Raw genomic sequence first — 18256 nt, 5'->3', positions numbered from 1 at the left:
CTCGGGCCTCCCCACTGTGGCTGGCCTAGCAGTCATGTCTCTGCCACAGCTCCTAAGCCCCCCAGACCCATACCTCCCACACCCAGTCCTGTCACCAACTCAAAACGAATCCCGTCTCCTCTTCCCCACCCCCACAGCTGGCTTCAGGGTCACATTCAAACTCCCCAGCTTGGCTCTTGGGGGCCCATCGGAATCTGGCTTCCACCCACCTCCCCCCTTCTCTCCTCTCTTGCCACCTGCCCCCACCCAGATTCACCCTGAACCACAGTCCTGCCCCAGACAATCCCCCTGCAGGCCTCTGTGCTCGCTAGTCCTCTCCTGCCACAGACCCTTCCCCTCCCTACTTACCTCCTGTCCCACCACACAACTCTCCTCCAGGCAGCCCTCTGGGCTTGGCCCCACCCTCCCAGAGCCTCTTCTCTAAGTCAGTAGCTCCTCAGGGACACCAATTAGCAGACATGACTCCCTCTGTAGAGCACCAACTTTGTGCAGGTCCAGTGCTCATGCACTGACACAGTTAACACCAAACTGAGAATTCTGGCCAGTTATGTGCTTGCCCAGGGTCACACATCTGGGAGGCGGAGCGCAGGACTTCATATGATTAAGATGGCAACACGACCCGAAGCTATCTACAGCGTCAATGCAACCCCTATGAAAATCCCAACATTTTTGCAGAAATAGAAAAAAACCACTATAAAATTCATATGGAATCTCAAGGGACCCTGCACAGCCAAGACAAACTTTAAAAAGAAGAACAACGTTGGAAGACTCACACTTCCTGATTTCTAAACTTACTACAAGGCTACAGAAATCAAGACACTGTGGTGCTGGCATAAAGACAGACATATAGACCGGTGGAATGGAACAGGGAGCCCAGAAATCAACCCTTGTGTATATGGCCAAGGGATTTTTGACAAGGGTGCCAAGACCGTTCAATAGGGAAAGGACAGTCTTTTCAACAAATGGTGCTGGGATTACTGGATCTCCACATGAAAAGACTGAAGTTGGACCAATACCTTACACCATATATAAAAATTAACTCAACATGGATCAAAGACCAAAAGCTAAAACTATAAAACTGTAACTAAAATTGTAAAAGCGAAAACTATAAAATACAGAAGAAAACAAAGAAAAGCTTCAGAACATGAGATTTGGCAATGATTTCTTGGCTATGACACCAAAAGCACAGTCAACAAAAGAAAAAATATGTAAATTGGACTTTGTCAAAATTAAAAACATTTGTGTATCAAAGGACACAATCAACAGAGTAAAAAGGTCCCGTTCCCAGGGAACGTGAGAAAATATTTGCAAATCATATATCTGATAAGGGATTAATATCCAGAATACATACAGAACTCCTAAAACTCCACAACAAAAATAAACAACCTGATTCAAAAATGGGCAAAGGACTTGAGTGAACATTTCTCATGTTCATGAAAAGATGCTCAACTTCACTCATTACCAGGGAAATGCAAGTCAACACCGTGAGATACCACCTCACACCCACTAGGATGGCTGTAATAGCAAAAAGCCATAAAATAACAAGTGTTGGCAAGGATGTGGAGGAATTGGAATCCTTGTGAACTATTATTGGTGGGAATGTAAAATGGTGCAGCCACTATGGAAAACAGTATGGAGATTCCTGGAAAAATTAAACATAGAACTACCATATGACCCAGCAATCCCAAATATACCCACCCAAAAATCCCAAAAATCCCAAAAATACCACAAAAAAAAAAAAAAAAAAAAAGAGAAGGGATTCAAACAGATGTTTGTACAACAGTCCCCAACTTAACAATTTTTGACTGACAGTGCAAAAGTAATATCCCCAAAATTACATGATTACACGTAATTACAAAAAAATTACATGAACTATTGAACACTTGATTATAAAATGGGCTTTGTGTTAAATGATTTTGCCCAACAGCAGGCCAATGGAAGTGTTCCGAGGATGTTCAAGGTAGGCTGGGCTCAGCTATGATGTTCGGTAAGTTAGGCGTATTAAATGCATTTTGACTTAGGGTATTTTCAACTTATAATGGGTTTATCAGGATGTAACCCCACTGTAAGTTGAAGAACATTCTGTACACCCATGTTCACAGCAGCGTTATTCACAATAACCAACAGGTAGAAGCAACTTAAGTTTCCATTGTAGGATGAAGAGATAAACAAAATGTGATACATACACGCAATGGAATATTATGTAGGAAATATTCTATATTTCCTTTAAAAAGAAAGGAAATTCTGACACCTGCTACAACACAGATGAACCTTGAGGACATGCTCAGTGAAATAAGCCAGACACAAAAGGACAAATACCGTATGATCTCACTTACATGAGACAGAAACTAGATGGTGGGCGCCAGGGGCTGGGGGAGGGGGATGGGTTAGTGCTTCCTGGGGACGGAGTTCCAGTTTTGCAAGATGAAAAGTTCTGGAGACGGACAGTGGGGATGGCTGTACCTTGTGAATGTACTTAATGCCACTTAAGTGTACACTGAAAAGTGGTTAAGATGGTATATTTTGTTATGTATACTTTGCGGCAATTTAAAAAAGGAAAAAATATACAGAAAATTAGCATTTCACTTCTGTGAGATTCCTGTCAAAAACACACCGCCTTAGCCCAACGGCAAGAAAACATTAGCCAAGCCACACCCTAGGTGACATTCTACAGAAAGACCCCGAGAAACCCTGAGCAAGGGTCACGGATCGGGGGTGACTGTGACACGACGACTAAATGCAGTGCGGGAGCCTGGATGCGGTCACGGGGAAACCCAAATGCCGTCTGGAGTCTCGTTAATAGAACTGCGACGACACCGGTGGCCGGGACGGGTCGGACCAGCTCACCTTGGTCACGTGAAAAATGTTCACCGTCAGGGGCTATGGGAACTGCCTGCTGTCTTTGTGCCTTTTCACTCCACCTAAATTTATCTCAAAAGAAAAAGGGAAAAGAAACAAATACAACGCTCTCCCCCAAAATGAAACTGAACAGACACTGACAGTCATGTCACAGCCTCCATCCCATGCCAAGCCAGGCACATGGGCATGAAGGGTAAGACCCTGCTCTCCCGGCTGCCCCATGGGTACCCGCATGCCCGCCAGGCACAGAACTAAGAGCTTTCGGAGGACACATCACCTAACTGGAACAACTCTATAGAGAGGAAACTGAAGCATCATTTAGGGAAAGCCAGCAGAGTCAGGGCCAAAGTGACAAGCCACTTGGCTAGGCGCAGGGGGGAGACAGGAAAGGGGGCTGACGGGGAGGGCACGGGGCAGGCACCAGTGGGCCCTACTCAGGACCCTCAGGGCTCCTCACTCTGCATTTGCTGAGCCAGAGGCAGGAATTAGCGGCTGACTGCCACTGTGGGCGTGACAGGCTGCTGGGCCCATAAATCACTCCTGAGGCTGCGCACTGATTCTACAACAATCTAATGAGCCACTCCTGTCGGAAACTACAACTACCAAACAAACCCCGCCTGCCTGAGGGGGCAGAGAGGTAGGCAGTGCGATGCTCACCGGTGTGAAAGGACCAGGAAGAGGCCACAGGAAGGGTCGGTCTCTTCAGTCACCTGAGAAACGTGAACTTGACCTCACGGCGAGAGGCTCTTTAGCCAAGGAGGCATGGACACCGTGGCCACTGCAAGCCTCCAGCAGGGTGAAGGGCTTTTGTATCTCTGTGGGGCATGCTCCACCTCCCCATGTCCCCAGCCCAAGAACTGGTGGCCCTGCACAGCCAGCCCCAGGCACTCTGCCTGGTGGGGACAACACTTCCTTCCAGACACTTCCAGGTGAGTGACCAGCTGGCATGCCTCCACCCACCTCCGCACCCAGGGAACCTGTGTCAAAGGCATGGAGGACACAGGAAGTGCTTTAAGTTTTGTTTTCAATTTTCATCAGTTTTGAGACATAAACAATTTCTTTTATTAAAAACAAGGCACGGCAGAGCACTTCCCTGTAACCCCAGCTGGCAGGGAGGGACAGCCCGCAAGCGCCCTCGGGCTTCTCCCCTTGACAGGGGACACCAGGTGTTGGACCCCTGGGAGACCAGCAAGCTCTGAGGCTGCACCGGAAACGGGACCCTGGGATCCTGGGACCCCGGAAGGATGACGAAAGAGAAAGTCTGTCCTTTTCCGCAGACCCACTCCTCAGGACAGAAGACCACACCCTGGCTTTGGGGTAAAAGACTAGTGGGGTATGGGGGTGGGACCCTGTTGGGGACGCCCCCTAAGTACCACCTGCTGTGTGCTCACAGGGCACAGGCGTCCAGAATCTCAGCAGTTAGCATTCATGTGCAGGGCGCCATTCTGGACACATGACACAGGTTAACCCATGCAAGTGTCACCACCGTCCAATGAGGCACAGCCCACTGTGACTCCCACGTCACGGAAAGGGACTGAGTCCAGAGGAGACGTCCAGGTCTAAACCCACCCCGGAGGGAGCAGGAAGCAGCCGGAAGGGTGGCCCCCACCGCGCCCTTCTGAGCACCCTGAGGGGGCGGCGGCCCCAACCATGCTTTGTTTCCTTTTGGCAAATAATAAATATTGACACTCCCCATGTCCTCGGACCAGGAGGCAGGCAGTGGCTTCCTTGTTTGCACACCTGGACCCCCATCAGGCCAGCAGCACCACAGCCACGCCCTGTCGGTGCAAGTACCCACCTCTGCCCTGGGGCCTGGCAGGACATGGTGGCAGCAGAGAGGGAAAAGAGGGGGTCAGAGACACCCCAGCCAGAAACAGAAGGCTGTTCCACCCTACAAGCTCCAAGGTGAGGTAGGACTCCTCCACCCCTGCCTTTCTCTCAGGTTCCCCCACTGCAGCCAGGGAGCCCCCACTTTGCGCTCCTTTCTCTCACCTCCAATAAACCCTGTCATTACCCCCTAAACGCCCCAAACTGGCCCTCCCTCTGTCCTCACCATGGGCCACCCCAAGCTGCCAGTGTCTGCTCCCTGTACCTGGCCACGTGCATGCAAAACACCAGAGACAACCACCAAGGTCCTCGACAGATGACTGTGAACCGAAACTCCTTGCACCCCGGGGTCCTCCACAGCAGTGCGAGGCAAAACGCAGGCCCAGGTTCAGACGCAGCTGCGCACCCAGCACCTTCACACACAGAGCCATGGGACCTCTCACGCCTCAGTTTCACATGTGGGCAACAGGAAAACCAACAAGCTCTTCCTCTGGGTCACTGCAACAGTCCACTGGGTACACGGCCAAGGGTTCCAGCACCACTGGGCATTCGTGTCACCATCCCGCTGGAACCCTCCATGGCTCCCATCACCCCCACACAGGGCGTAGCCCAGAGCCCTCCATCACACGCCCGCTTCTCTCTGCCCCGGCAGCCTGGGCTCCTCTGGCCGTTTCCTCCAAGCACAGGGTTCCAGTTGGAAGGCTGGCCAACTCCCAGAGCAGCATGGACAGGAGAAACACATATGGTCGCTGGCTTAGGCCCGTCGAGGTCCAACTGCAGCTCTCCCACCCTAATGCTCTCCAGGCTTCGGTCTCCTCCTCTGGAAACCAGCCGTCATCAGCTGCAGGGGCTGTTGTGACGTGTCATGGCATCAGGGCCTCCACCCACCTTTCTGCACCTGCATAAGCCCAGCACATCAAGGAGCACACAGTAGGACTTCTGAGGCTGGCTCATTCTCTGGAGTGGGGCCATCCTGGGCACTGCAAGATGTTTAGCAGCACCCCCAGTCACCATCTGCACCCCCAAATCATGACAACCAAAAATGTCCCTGAATGTTGCCAAGAGTTTCCCAAGGGAGAATGGGCTGGGGAGCACCCTCACCACCCATTTATGATGGTCCCCTAGAACTACACTCAGCAGTAGCCCCCAGGCCAGACCCCACCCGAGTCCACGTGGCATTTCCCAGAGGGTCCTGTTTAAAAAAACTACCCCAGCACCAAGAACTCTAAATCCCAGCGCCTCAGGCCATTTCCTCGCCTCACGGGAGTCACCCCGAAGAGAGCCCCAGCCCCTGAGCTGAAACCAGAAACCCCATGGTGCAGACAGCAGCAGACCAAGGCCAACGCAGCCGTCCCCAGTGCCCCGCACCATAACCTAATTAACCTGACCAGGACCGGAAGGCCCACTGCACAGACAAGAGTCACCTGGCACTGTCCTGCCCCCCCACCCCCACCAGCCTTACAGGTAGTGAGGGCAAACCCCCTTTCTGGCTATACTGACCAACAACGACCACTATGCCACCAACCAAGGGCCACACAGTCTGATCAGCCCCTGACTGAGGCTGAGCCCCTCTCCCTCCACCTGGCACCGCCTCCACCCGACCCCAGAACCCACGCCTCCCAGTAAGGCCTGCATGGCAGGGTCCTCAGACCCCCACTCAGAATTCACATCCCCACACCAGCCCTGCAGAAGCAGATTCTTGGGGGAGCCCAGGAGTCTGCATCCTTCAGCCACCAGGTGGTTCAGAGGCCCCTGAACGTGGGAGAACCGACTCCTACCATCCTCCCTCCAAGCACCCACCACTGCCTGCTCTTCTTTGTTGCTCTAGGTCAGCGGGTCTCCAACTGCAGGTGAGACCCATGTGCCCAAAGCGGCAAACTCCTTCTGTAAAGGGCCAGAAGGTGAATATGTTTGCCTCTTCAGGCCACACGGTCTGTCACAATGATGCAACTCTGCCATTCGCCTCTGGCATGGCTGTGTCCTAATAAAACTTTATTTACAAGGACAGGCCCAAGCAGACTCTGAGAGCAACAGGACGCTCTCGTTTGTGCTTTTACTTCCTTGTTTCTGGCCCATCCTGGGTGTGCTCATGGCGGGGCTGAACACCAGCTCTGCCTCTTCCCAGCTGGGCTGCTACTCTGGGCATCGAGTTTCCCATGTGCACAGGGCAGGGGTAGCAAGGAGACATCTCTGGCTGAGGGGAGTGAACAAGAATGGGGGTTGAGTGAAAGCCACATGGTACCATGCAGGGAGCAGGAGCAGAGAGTGGAGAGGTCGATCTTTACCCCCCACTCTAGGATTACAACCCCACAGCCGAGCCCCGCGACCGCCCCACGCTCCACCATACTCGGGGCCTGCTCCCACTGCTCACCCTCATTGCTGGACCCAGGACTAAATGAGGTCCCTAGTGCCTGGTGGTGCCTAAATGGTCCACTGTAGGCCTCGACGGGCAACACTGCGCGACCTGTGAGCCGGCCAGGGAAGGACAGACACACAGCTACAGAACAGCCCCGGGCCCACTGTCACAAGGCAGTTTCCACAAGGTACCTGGACGCGGGAGGCTCTGTCTCGGCCCAGGGCAGAGTGTTCTGAGGTGTGTGGGAACCAGCAAGTGGGGAGGGGGGTGTCAAACAACAGGAATCTTCTCTCTCACCGCTACAGGCATCTATTCTCTCAGCTCTGGAAGCCAGATCTCTGAAATCCCCCCGTGAGCAGGGCGACACGTGCTCTGGGCTCTAGAGGAGGAGCTTTCCTGTGTGCTCCCGCTTCCGGGGCTCCAGCCATCCTTGGCTCATGGCTGCTTCACCACAATTTCTACCACTGTCATCCTATGGCCTTCTCCCTATGTGTCTGTGGCCTCTCCTCTTTTCACCATGTCGCCAGTCCTTGGATTTAGGACCTTAAATCCAGAATGATCACATCTTGAGATCTTTATCCTAATTCCATCTGCAGAGATCTCTTTTCCAAACACGGCCACAGTCACGGGTCTGGTGGTCAGGCGGTGGGCAAATCTTTTTAGGGGTCAGGGTGTAACGCTCCCACCCATGAGAGCACTGAGGCCGCTGGGGTTTTCTGGGCGTGGAGGATTGGCTCCCCATCCTCTCAGCAGAGCAGCTGAGGGAGTTCTGCACGCGTGCGTGCATGGCGACTACAGATGGCAGCAGCCACACGGAGCAGCCGGCACAGAGGCAGACGGTGCCAAAGCCAGGACTGGGGCCAGGACCGGGGGCGGCCTCCACACTCAACTCACCCCAGCCACCGCTGCGCTTTCCTCCAGCTTGTGCAGAGCCACCCCCGTCACAGGGTAGGGCCCTTCCTTCGGTGCAGCCAGAGCTGCAGCCGGGCCGGGCCACGTGGACTGCTTTGCAGGCAGGCTTTTCCTGGCCCCAGGGCTGCTCCCTGGGATGCTCGGGGATCAGTCACACACAGGGCCTCCTGGGTCCCAAGCCCCTGGCAAGCAGGTGACATGTCTCACATGCAATCCACAGGCACGTCCCAGGGGCTCTGCTGCCGAAAGATCACCGAAATCCACGGATCCTGCTCAAGCCCCTCCCCTCCGCAATCTGGACGCTACAGTGGCCTCTCACTGTCTGCTGCCTTCCCCTCTCACTCCCTTGCTGGTTCAGCTCACAGCCACCTTTCAGGATAAAAAGCCACCTCAAATGATTAAATGGAGAGTTACTATGTGACCCCGTAACTCCACTCCTCCGTGTACACCCAAGGGAGAGGAAGACCTGTGTCCACACAGGCACTTGGCCATGAATGTCCATGGTAGCCCTAGTCACAAGGGCCAAAAAGTGGAAACGACACACATGCCCACTAACTGATGAAGGATAAACAAAATGTGGTCCACACAATGGAATATTGCTCAGCCATTAAAAGGAGCGAAGCACTGACACATACTACAAGCAAAAGAGGTCAGACACAAAAGCCCACACACGGTATATAACTCCATTGATATGAAATGTCCACAACAGGCAAATCCATAGAGACAGAAAGCAGATTAGTGGTTGCCAGGGGCTGGGGGAGGGGGAGTACGACTCATGGGGACATGGTTTCCTTTTGGGGTGATGGAAATTGTTCTGGAACTAGACAGAGGTTGATAGCTGTACAACATGGTGAATGTGCTAACCACTGAATGGTACGCTCTAAATGGGTGGGTTGAATATATTGGGAATCGTATCTCAATAAAGCTGTTACAAAAACAAGCAATGGCTCAGACTTCTCAGCATCACAAACCACCCAGGGCCCCTCCCTCAGGTGGAATCCAGGGCTCCCCAAGCCGCTCCAGCCTCACCTCTTCTCTCTCGCTCTCCACAAGCTGGCCTCGTCTGACCTGTGCTCAGCTTTGCCAAGCCCTCCCCACCTTAGGACCCCGCCCCTGCCTGCCCCATACCTGAGGTGCTCTTGCCTGGCATGAGGGTCTCGGTCTCCCTGTCCCGGTGTCAGCCCCCCCGCCCCCCGCCCAGCCAGGCCATCACCCTGTTTCTTCTCTCCGAGAGCCTCTGCTTCATTTGTTTGCAGCGATTCTCTCGAGCCCCCTAAAACCACGCCTGCTCCCCAAAAGCACAACCCTCATATGCTCTGTATGTTGCTGGGTGCCCAGCACCCAACATTGTCCCGGGGACATGATGAACAATCAAAAATGCCATTGTGTTGAATGAACAAGCTACCCCAAATTTATAGGTCAGGATTCTGAGGCCCAGAGAAGTTAAGAAACCTGCCCAAAGTCACACAGCAGAGCACCACAGCCTCTCCCTGCATATCATGCCACCTAAGTCTAAGGATGGGAAAGAAATGCTTGTACACCCATCCCTGCACCCCACAACTCAAAAGCTGTCTGCCCAACATCACACCCTGTCCCCCCATCGAAACTGACCTTGTGTCCTTGCCCCCCAGGACTGTGACAGTGGGGATTTGCTTATTACACTGAACGTTTGCTGACTGGCCTTTCAGGTGGGAAGGTATTTTGGGCGTGTCCAACACCATCCAAGACCATGAGTGAACACACAGGAGCACGAGTGGCCCTACTCGCTCCAGGAGTGGGCAAGCTGTCCTACAGAACGCACTGGAGAGGAGCAGCTACCCACTGGGCCACGGCCCATCTGTTCGAAGGTGCGAGCAAAACCCTGGTGTTTGCAGCGGGAGGCAGCACGGGAAGCCTGCAGCCACAGAGGGAAGGCAGGAGAGGAGCCTGCCTCAGGTGGGTTCACTCACCTGCACCAGGCACTGCAGACGTGCCACTCGCTACGGACAACGGTCAAAGGGGTTGAATACAGCTTGTCCATCCTGGTCCCGGGTGCAGGAAAAGCCATCATCCTCCCCAGGTGGAATGGCCATGAGGGCAGGGGCAGAGCTTTGAACTCTACCTGCCCTGGTGCAAAGTCTCCTGACAGGAGTGCGGAGTTCCCTCCAAAGTGCCATCTGGGGCCGACCATTCTCTGTGCTGGGGGGCCGTCCGTGCAGTATGGCGTGCTGAGCTACAGCCCTGTCTCTACCCACCAGATGCCAGTGCAATCCCCTTCCCCCGCCAAGAAGACCAAAAATGTCTCTAGCATGGCCATATGCCCCCTGAGGGGCAGAACTGCCCTCTGCAGAGAACACTGCTGTGTCTCTAAAACCCAGTGAAAGCTCACCTCTACCCGGGTGAGTCCACCCCCGTGCCCACCCTACCTCCCCAAATCCTGAAGTAAAGGAAAGCAACAGAGGGAGGAAGGAGATGGGAAATGGTTACCAGGCCAAGAGAACTGCTGTCGGTGTATCTTAAACATCTGTTCGAAACCCATCAATGGGTGAATGGATAAACAAAATGTGGTCCATCCATACAATGGAATATTATTCAGCCATCAAAAGGAATGAAGTTTTCTGATTTATGCTACAACATGGATGAACCTTGAAAAAATCATGCTGAATGAAAGAGACCAGTGACAAATGGTCACACAATGTATGATCCCATTTACATGAAAAGTCCAGAACAAGTAAATCCATAGGGACAGAAAGCAGATTGGTGGCTGCCAGGAGCTGGGGGCTGGGGGGGACTGCTCATCAGTACTGGGTTTCTTTTAGGGGTAATGAAAATGTTCTGGAATTAGATAGTGGTGATTGTTACACAACTCTGGAAATACACTAAAAACCACTGAATTGGACACTTGAAACAAGTGAATTACATGGTACGTGAACTGTATCGCAATAAAGCTGTTGTTTTAAAGAAATCTTTTCAACAATAATCCATTTCCAACCCCAAGGCAGAAACAAGACCTCAAATCATGAAGACAGCCATGAACTTAGTGCGACCCCCTTCTTCCTGTCACACTACATACATGCGACACCTACTGTATGCTAGCACATGTTACGGGTTGGAGACAAATGACATGGACACTCCTGGACTCAGAAGCCCTGACTTATGGGGGACACTCCAGCTGCATTTTCATTCATTCACCAACCATCTCTTCCTCTACATCCTGAGGGAAAACAGGAACTACGGGAGCAGGAACAGGCAGTACCTGGCTGACAGTGAGCAAAGGACCCGTATATGCTGCATAAATGCACGGAGATAGACACACATTCTAGTCTATAAGGTCACAATCTCGCAGAGAAACAAGCAACTCATTCGAAAATAAAGTGACCCGAACATTCCACCTAAGGAATCAGACTGAGGCTGGAGTCACAAAGGAAGGTCTCCCAGGGATGCTCAGACCAGTGGCCAAATCCAGAAACCAGCAATGTGGGGGTCCCACCCCTCTGCAGGAACACAGCAAACGTTACCAATGCCTGTGCAATGCGTGCTTGGCTCCTGCCCGACCAGGAAGGGTTGCTAGACACATATTCACCAGGGAGGACAGGAGGCCCGAGGAACTCAGTACTTTGCCTCGGTAACGTGGCCAGAGAATTGAACAGCCAGGCCATCGACCCCAGCCTTGACCAAGCCTCTGCGCTGGGCCCAGAGCAGTTTCGCAGGTGAAGTTAGCAGGTAACCCAGATGGACGCTGCACACCAAATGCATCCAGCCTCCGGGAGAAACCTGTCCCTCCACCCTGTTCCTGAAGGGTCAAGGTTCATCTGTGGGCAGCTGTCCCTTGTCCCAGGGGTAAGAACCTCACCTGGTCCGCACCAGATGGGCCTCACAGGGAAGGGGCAGCGGTCAGCACTCCGAGCTCCAGGACGGAGCACATCTGCCTCCCTGATCGCCTCAGGTCCCTACAGGTGCCCCAAAGAGAGAGGTACCTTTCCCACCTCAGACCTACAAGTGAAGGCACGTGTCCTTCCCGGGACATGCAGCGAGTGAGGGCACAGGCGCTAACCATGTAGAGACAGCTGTCCCTTCAAGTAGCAGTGATGGGGGAGTCACTTGTCCCCTCCAATAGCAATGATGGGGAAGGACCTGTCCTCCGTCCCTAGGTACCAGGGATGCTTGCAAGCAGCACCCACTTCATGCACCCGAGTCCTCCTGACTGTCCCAGGAAGCCGTGATACAGGGGCATTCGTCCCCCTCAGGTAGCAACGATGTAAACACCTGCCCTCCATGAGGTTACAACGATGTAGTGGCACCTGTCCCTCCACGTAGTAATGATACACAGTCCCCTGCCCCTCTAGGTAACAATGGTGTGAGGGCACGGAGCCCCCACCGCGTACAAGTAGCAACGATGTGGGGCCACCTACAGCCCTTCAGGTGCTGATAATATAGCGACACCTGTCCCTCCAGGTAGCAACGATGTGGGGGCACCTGCACCCCTCAGGTACCGATGATGCAGGGCACTTGTCCCGCCCACGACGCCTGGGGCGTGGGGACACCTGTCCCCTCGGGCCGGGCCAAGCCCCGCCCCCGCCGCGCGCCCCCACCCCGTGCACGCGCTGGACACGCGCCTCCTCCTCCCTCCCGGCCCTGAGGGGTCGGCGCGGCAGCCCCCTCACCCGCGCGGCCCGCGTCAGGCTCAGGTCCTTCATGACCTCCTCGAAGGCCGCCGTCTCCTCCGCCTGCTTCTGATTGTGCAGCGCGATCTTCTCGCTGAATTTCCGCGGATTGTTCGAAGTCGCCATCTTCTCGCCGCCGCCTCCTCCTCCTCCTCCTCCACCTCCTCACCCCCCCACCACTCGCCGAAGCCACCGCGCAGGCGCCGGCCGGGCCCGCGGGCGGCGGGCGGTGCGCAGGCGCGTCGGCAATCCGGAGAGCGGCGCAGGCGCACGGTAGCGGCGCGCATCGCGGGGGCGACAGCGCATGCGCGCTCCCCGCCCTGATCGTAGGGGCTGGCGGGGGGGGGGGAGTGGGAGGGAGAGAAGAGGGATTTCGGCGCAGGCGCACTGAGGTGTCTCCTGGCCCGCTGGACAGCGGCCGTCTGGCTATTGGGCAAGGTCCGCTAACTGGCCGGGGCGCTGGATCCCCAAGAGGGAGACAGCCGGACACAAACCCTTCCAGTTTACAAGGATGGGGCCAGCACACCCCAAAGAGGCAGCACCCCGAGGCTGAGCCTGGGCTCCGGCCAGTTCAGCTTTGAGACCTGTTTAGGACGTTGCTCATTCGTGCATTCATTCACTCAAAGAGTGTTTATTGAGCGCCTAATATGTGGCAGGCAGACGTGGTCCCTGCCCTCATGGGGTGCACAGTTGGGGAAGGTCAGTCATAACCCACAAACAAATGACCCAAGAACGTTTCAAATGGAGATAATGTGACGTGGAAAATAATTCAGTGATGGCATGGGGGTTGGAAGGGGATGGGTGAAAAAGTGAAAGGAATTAAATACAAATTACCAGTTATAAAATAGTCATGGGGATGTAAAGTGCAGATTGGGAATATAGTCAATAATATTGTAATAACTGTATGGTATCAAATGTAGGTACTAGACTTATCGGGTGGTCACTTTATAAGGTATATACATTTCTAATCGCTATGTTGTACACCTGAACCTAATGTAATAATTGTATGTCAAATATAATTGATAAATAAATTTAAAAAAAAAAATTCAGTGATGGGCTGAGAGGAGAGTTATGTCAGGGAGGGAGGCTACCACTTGGGCCACCACCGTCCGGGAAGGGGGTGCATTTGAGCTGAGGCCTGACCCTTATGAGCAGGTCCTAGCTCAAAACCTGGGCATCATCCTTAATACCTTTCTTCCCCTATCACCTCACATTGTATCAGTTCCTATTCTCTGTATCCTCAAGCCCAAAAAACAAGAACTACAGAGCTTCAGACTCCTCTGTGAATTTCTCCAGTTCAATCTTGCTCAAGGATAGGAGCTTTGCCATGGGGTGCTAAAGATACAGAAATCCCACTCAGATCCTGCAGTGAATGGGATAGTAGCGTCTCCCGGATGTGGGGGGGGCGGAGAGGGGGACCCAGGGATACAAGACTGGTTCTGACACTTCCGGAGCAGAGGGGCCCCAACCACCAATATCAAAGGACACTCCAGGGATTCTAGGACAGAAGGGAAATTTTAGGGAGAAGCCAGGAGGGGTCGCCAGGGGATGTGGGGCAGCTGTATTTGCACAAAAAGCACCCTTTTCACTAGGACCAGGGATGGCTATGAGGCGGGGGGAACACCAGTGGAGACCATAGGTGAGCACCAAATCTTCCAAATATGCTTTTAGTCACACTTTCCAACAGTTTAATGAAATGTCCTTAACACATATATGTACGTGTGTGTATATATATATATATATACTTTTATAAAATATATATACTTCAAATATATATATAGTGTGTATATACATATACTTTTTAATATATATATATTTAAAAATATATATATATATATATACTATTTTTAAAATTTTTTTGAGTGTCCTGGGCATTTGGAGTGTTTTGTCACTGCTCTGTTTTGTCCTTCTTTTTCATGTGGTTTTGAGAACTTTCATGGATTTTAATGGTTTTGCCTAACAAGCATCTGCCCCCCTTTTGGGCATCAACAACCAACTGCCCTTCAGGGAACGCTCATTCCTACTTTCAATCCATGAGATGTGGATCAGGCTGGGCTCACCACCCCCTCTTCCCAATAAACATTTCTTCTCAAGTTGGAAGTCTTAGCCAGTCAGCAGAGCACATTGCTGTGACCACCAGAATGGGTCCAGAGCAGGCATGTGACCTAATTTGTCCAACAAGATGCAATTCTGGAATCTTTGCTTGACCCATGGGAAAGGGAAACACGCTGTTTGATTGGGCAGCTGATTTGAAAGCTAACACAAGGGTGCAATGCCAGAGTTCACCACTTGAAGAGAGATGGCCCCAGAGAATGAACCCACACAGAGGAAAACAGAGCCAAAGGTAGAGACACTGCCTGAGCTCCTGGATCCAGCCTTGCCTGAAGATGGTCACCCCTGACTTTTCAGTTACATGAGCCAATAATTTATTCTCTTTTTTTATTGAAGTCAATTTCAAGTCCATTTTCTATCCCTGGCACTGAGTGTGACCACAGCTTTTGCGAGTCAAATGCGGGGCTGGCCATTCTACGGAAGTGGCTTCTCATTCCTGCCACCATCCTGTGAGATTGGAGAGAAAATAGAGACAGAGAGCATGGATGGCAGCTGCCTGTTACAAGTTAAGCGCCAGAGCCAGGACTAGAACTCAGGCCTAACAGCAGAGCTCAGCTTCCTTCTCTGCACCGGGTTTTGTAAGGTTTAAATGAGGTTAACATGAGAGTCAAATGCCTGGCTCATGAAGTGCTCAAAAACTGCTGGTTATACTGATCACTTACAGAAGCCTGCACTAAGCTGGTTTCTAGGCACAGAAAGACGATAAAAGATTTTGGGGGTAGCAGGGGTTATCAAGTCACAAAAAGGGGCCATGCCCCCAGGGAAGAGGTGAAGGAGGGACCAGTTCTCGCCCTACTCACCCCCATTCACCCCACACACCAGCCGTAACTTAATCCATCCTAAACCCTGGTGATGAGTCAGAGGAAGCCGAGAGCATGCTTATTGCGCAATGGCCGGTTCATGACCCAAGACTTCCTCCCACTCCACTGACCCCCAGTCCTGAGGAGGGTGAGGATGAGGTGTCTGGTAACCCGGGCAGAGCCCAGCCTTGAGGTTTTCACTTTCTATTCATCAAGAAAAGCTGCTGCCACCCAGCGTGGCCCGGGCAGGGCTTCTGGGAGCAGACCATGGTCTTTGTAAACTGGGGTGGATCTCATGGTCCCTCTCTCACTTAGGAAAAACTCCACCCTTCTCCTGGTGGCCCATGAGCCCCGTGCTCCCCTTCCTGGCCCCTCACTCCAGCCACTCTGGCCTCTTTGCTCTTCTACCTCCAGATTTTTACATGTGCTGCTGCCTCTGCCCAATTGCTTTCCCTCCAGATCTTTTCATGGTTGGCACCTTCTCATCTTTCAGGCCTCTCTTCTGAGAGACCCGCCCTAAGGGACCTACCTGAAGTGTGCCCCTGTGTGTGTCCCACAACCCAGGAACATTCCACTCTGAACAGCAGCTATTTCTAGGGTCCTGTCTGTTCCCCCATTAGACTGAGCTGAGATCAAAAACTGAATGTATGTTCACCCTTCCCAACACTTTGGGGTTAGATTTCCCTGTGTGATACAGAAAGGACACAAACACAAGCAACTCCCTACTCTTAAGACTGTTCTCTATCCCTTGAAGGCTCTGAGGACTTTAGGTCTAATTTTATACTTATCTATTCATTCTGTTTTCCTGGGTCCCCATAGCTAACATAAGGCTAGGAACAAAAGGGGAATTAGGAAGTGCTTGTTAAGTAAATAATTTTCTGCCTGGGAAACTCCTATTCATCCCTCAAAACCCATCTCAAATGTCCTCTCCTCCAGAAAGCCCATCCTGATCCGAAGGAGAGCTGTGTTTCTCACTCTAGTCTCACCCAGCCGGGAATCCTTCTTCAACCAGTCCTGACCTGAAACGACTGGGAGTATCCAATTGTTGAATAACTTCACTTTAGTTACAAAGCACCTCCAAGTGTAAGCTAAGAGGCAAGTCCTTATCAACTACTTCCTGCTGCCTCCAGGATTTAGCTTTCTCTCCTCTGCTCCGTAGATCTGTCTGGTTCCATTTTTTCCTCACCAGCTTCCCTAGCATCATCTCCCACCCTCCCATGTCTCATGTCCTCCACTCCAGCCTTGCTGCATCCTGCCTCAGGGCCTTTGCACAGGCTATCTCCCTGCCTAGAATGCCTTTTCCCCTGCATCCAGGCCATAGCACTCCTCAAAACAAAGCCTTTAAATACAAGCTAACTGAAAACGTAAACTGCTGAGTGTTTCTGCATGGCCCAGCCCTTGCTGACTCGCCAGCTGGATGACAACAGGAAAGTGACTTCACCTCTCTGAGCCTCGCTGTCCTCCTGTGCTAAATGTGGACAGTGGCATTCCTCATAGCAGGCTCTTGGGAAGATTAAATAGATAATACACGTAAAGCACTTAGCTCAGCTCCTGCCTCCTTGCCAGCACTCAGTAACTGTTAGGGAAGCAAACCCTACCTCGAGATACGAGTTTTCATGCCTTGCTTTTCTGCACTGCCTTATATGGAGTCTTAGTCAATCTGGGGTACCCACATCATGTGGAGGTAAATTCAGGCCATCAGAGCGGTGAGGCAAAGAGGAAAGCCATCCAGGGCCCGTCTTCGACTTCCAAATCAGGCCCTCATCAGACAGAGTTTTGAAAGGCAAAGCAAGAGTCAGGTTTGATTATGATAAGGGGAGAGACGCGTCAGAAGCCAGAAATGCCAGACGCAGAACTTACCTCTTATAGTTGAACAGGAAGAGGTCCCTGGGCCTCCTACTCTGGGCTGAGTGTGGGGTGGAAGGTGCAACAGGGTGGGACCGCCAAGGAAAGGAGCAAGAGGCTGGAGCTGAGGGGGCAGGAACACAGGGGGATGGCTCTAGGGAACAGCAGTCCAGGGACAGCCAGCAGTCCAATTCCTCCCCCGCAACCACCATGCAAAAGGGACGTCCAATGATACTACAATGCCAAGACTTGGCTGAGCTGCAGCTTAACTCCCTGACACAGGCCCCCGACCCCCACAAACTCCCCCACTGTCCGCAAGTCCAGGACACTTACAGTCCCAACCTACATGACAAAAAAAGGGATTCCTGACCTCCAGGGGGCAGTGGTTTCAGGAGAGATATAGCAGGCGTTTCTTTTTTGGTGGCCCAGCAGCTGAACCCCAATTCAAGTCTGGGGAGTCCCCACCATGAGATGTCAGCCCCCCACTGACAACAGAAGCCCCAGAGCCAACAGTGTGACAGATCAAACTGTGGGCCTCAGTTCCTCACCAGTTCCTGTGTCCTGCCGTTTGCCACACTACTGTGCATTCATCCTTTGTGAGGAGGAAGCTATTCCCCAGCCCTGATTTTGTGCTTAGCCATGTCATTTGCTTTGGCCAAAGGCACACGGGCAAAAGTGACAGCCTACAAGTGTCCAATCTGGACCTTAGGAGGCCTCATGTGACTCCACTTGTCCTCTGGCACCATTGTGGGAAAATGTCGTGTTGGCTGGCTGCTGGTTTGAGGGTGAAGATAGGCGGGACTGAGCACCCCCCAATCCGTAGCCTGGCACCTGGAAGCAGAGCTGCCCAGCTGAGGGCAGCATAGAACGGGTACCCCGAGCTGAGTGACAGATACATGAAA

The 18256-nt window shown here is 52.7% G+C and overlaps 1 protein-coding gene across 11 annotated transcripts in view; it reads right to left on the bottom strand.

Moving 5' to 3' along the window:
• Window positions 1-12741, bottom strand: part of CRTC1 (CREB regulated transcription coactivator 1) — a 58187-nt gene extending 45446 nt beyond the window's left edge. For all 11 annotated transcript variants that reach the window (XR_013995176.1, XM_081077185.1, XM_081077188.1 and 8 more), the window contains exon 1: window positions 12598-12741. Coding sequence is in view for 10 of the 11 variants with exons in the window: in XM_081077185.1 (XP_080933311.1) it covers window positions 12598-12723 (126 nt within the window). In the remaining variant the exon portion in view is untranslated. The remainder of the gene's footprint in view (window positions 1-12597) is intronic.
• Window positions 12742-18256: the final 5515 nt, after the last annotated feature.

Source organism: Rhinolophus hipposideros (genome assembly GCF_964194185.1).
Source record: "Rhinolophus hipposideros genome assembly, chromosome: 16".
Taxonomy (NCBI): domain Eukaryota; kingdom Metazoa; phylum Chordata; class Mammalia; order Chiroptera; family Rhinolophidae; genus Rhinolophus; species Rhinolophus hipposideros.
This window is presented reverse-complemented; position numbering and strand designations above follow the sequence as displayed.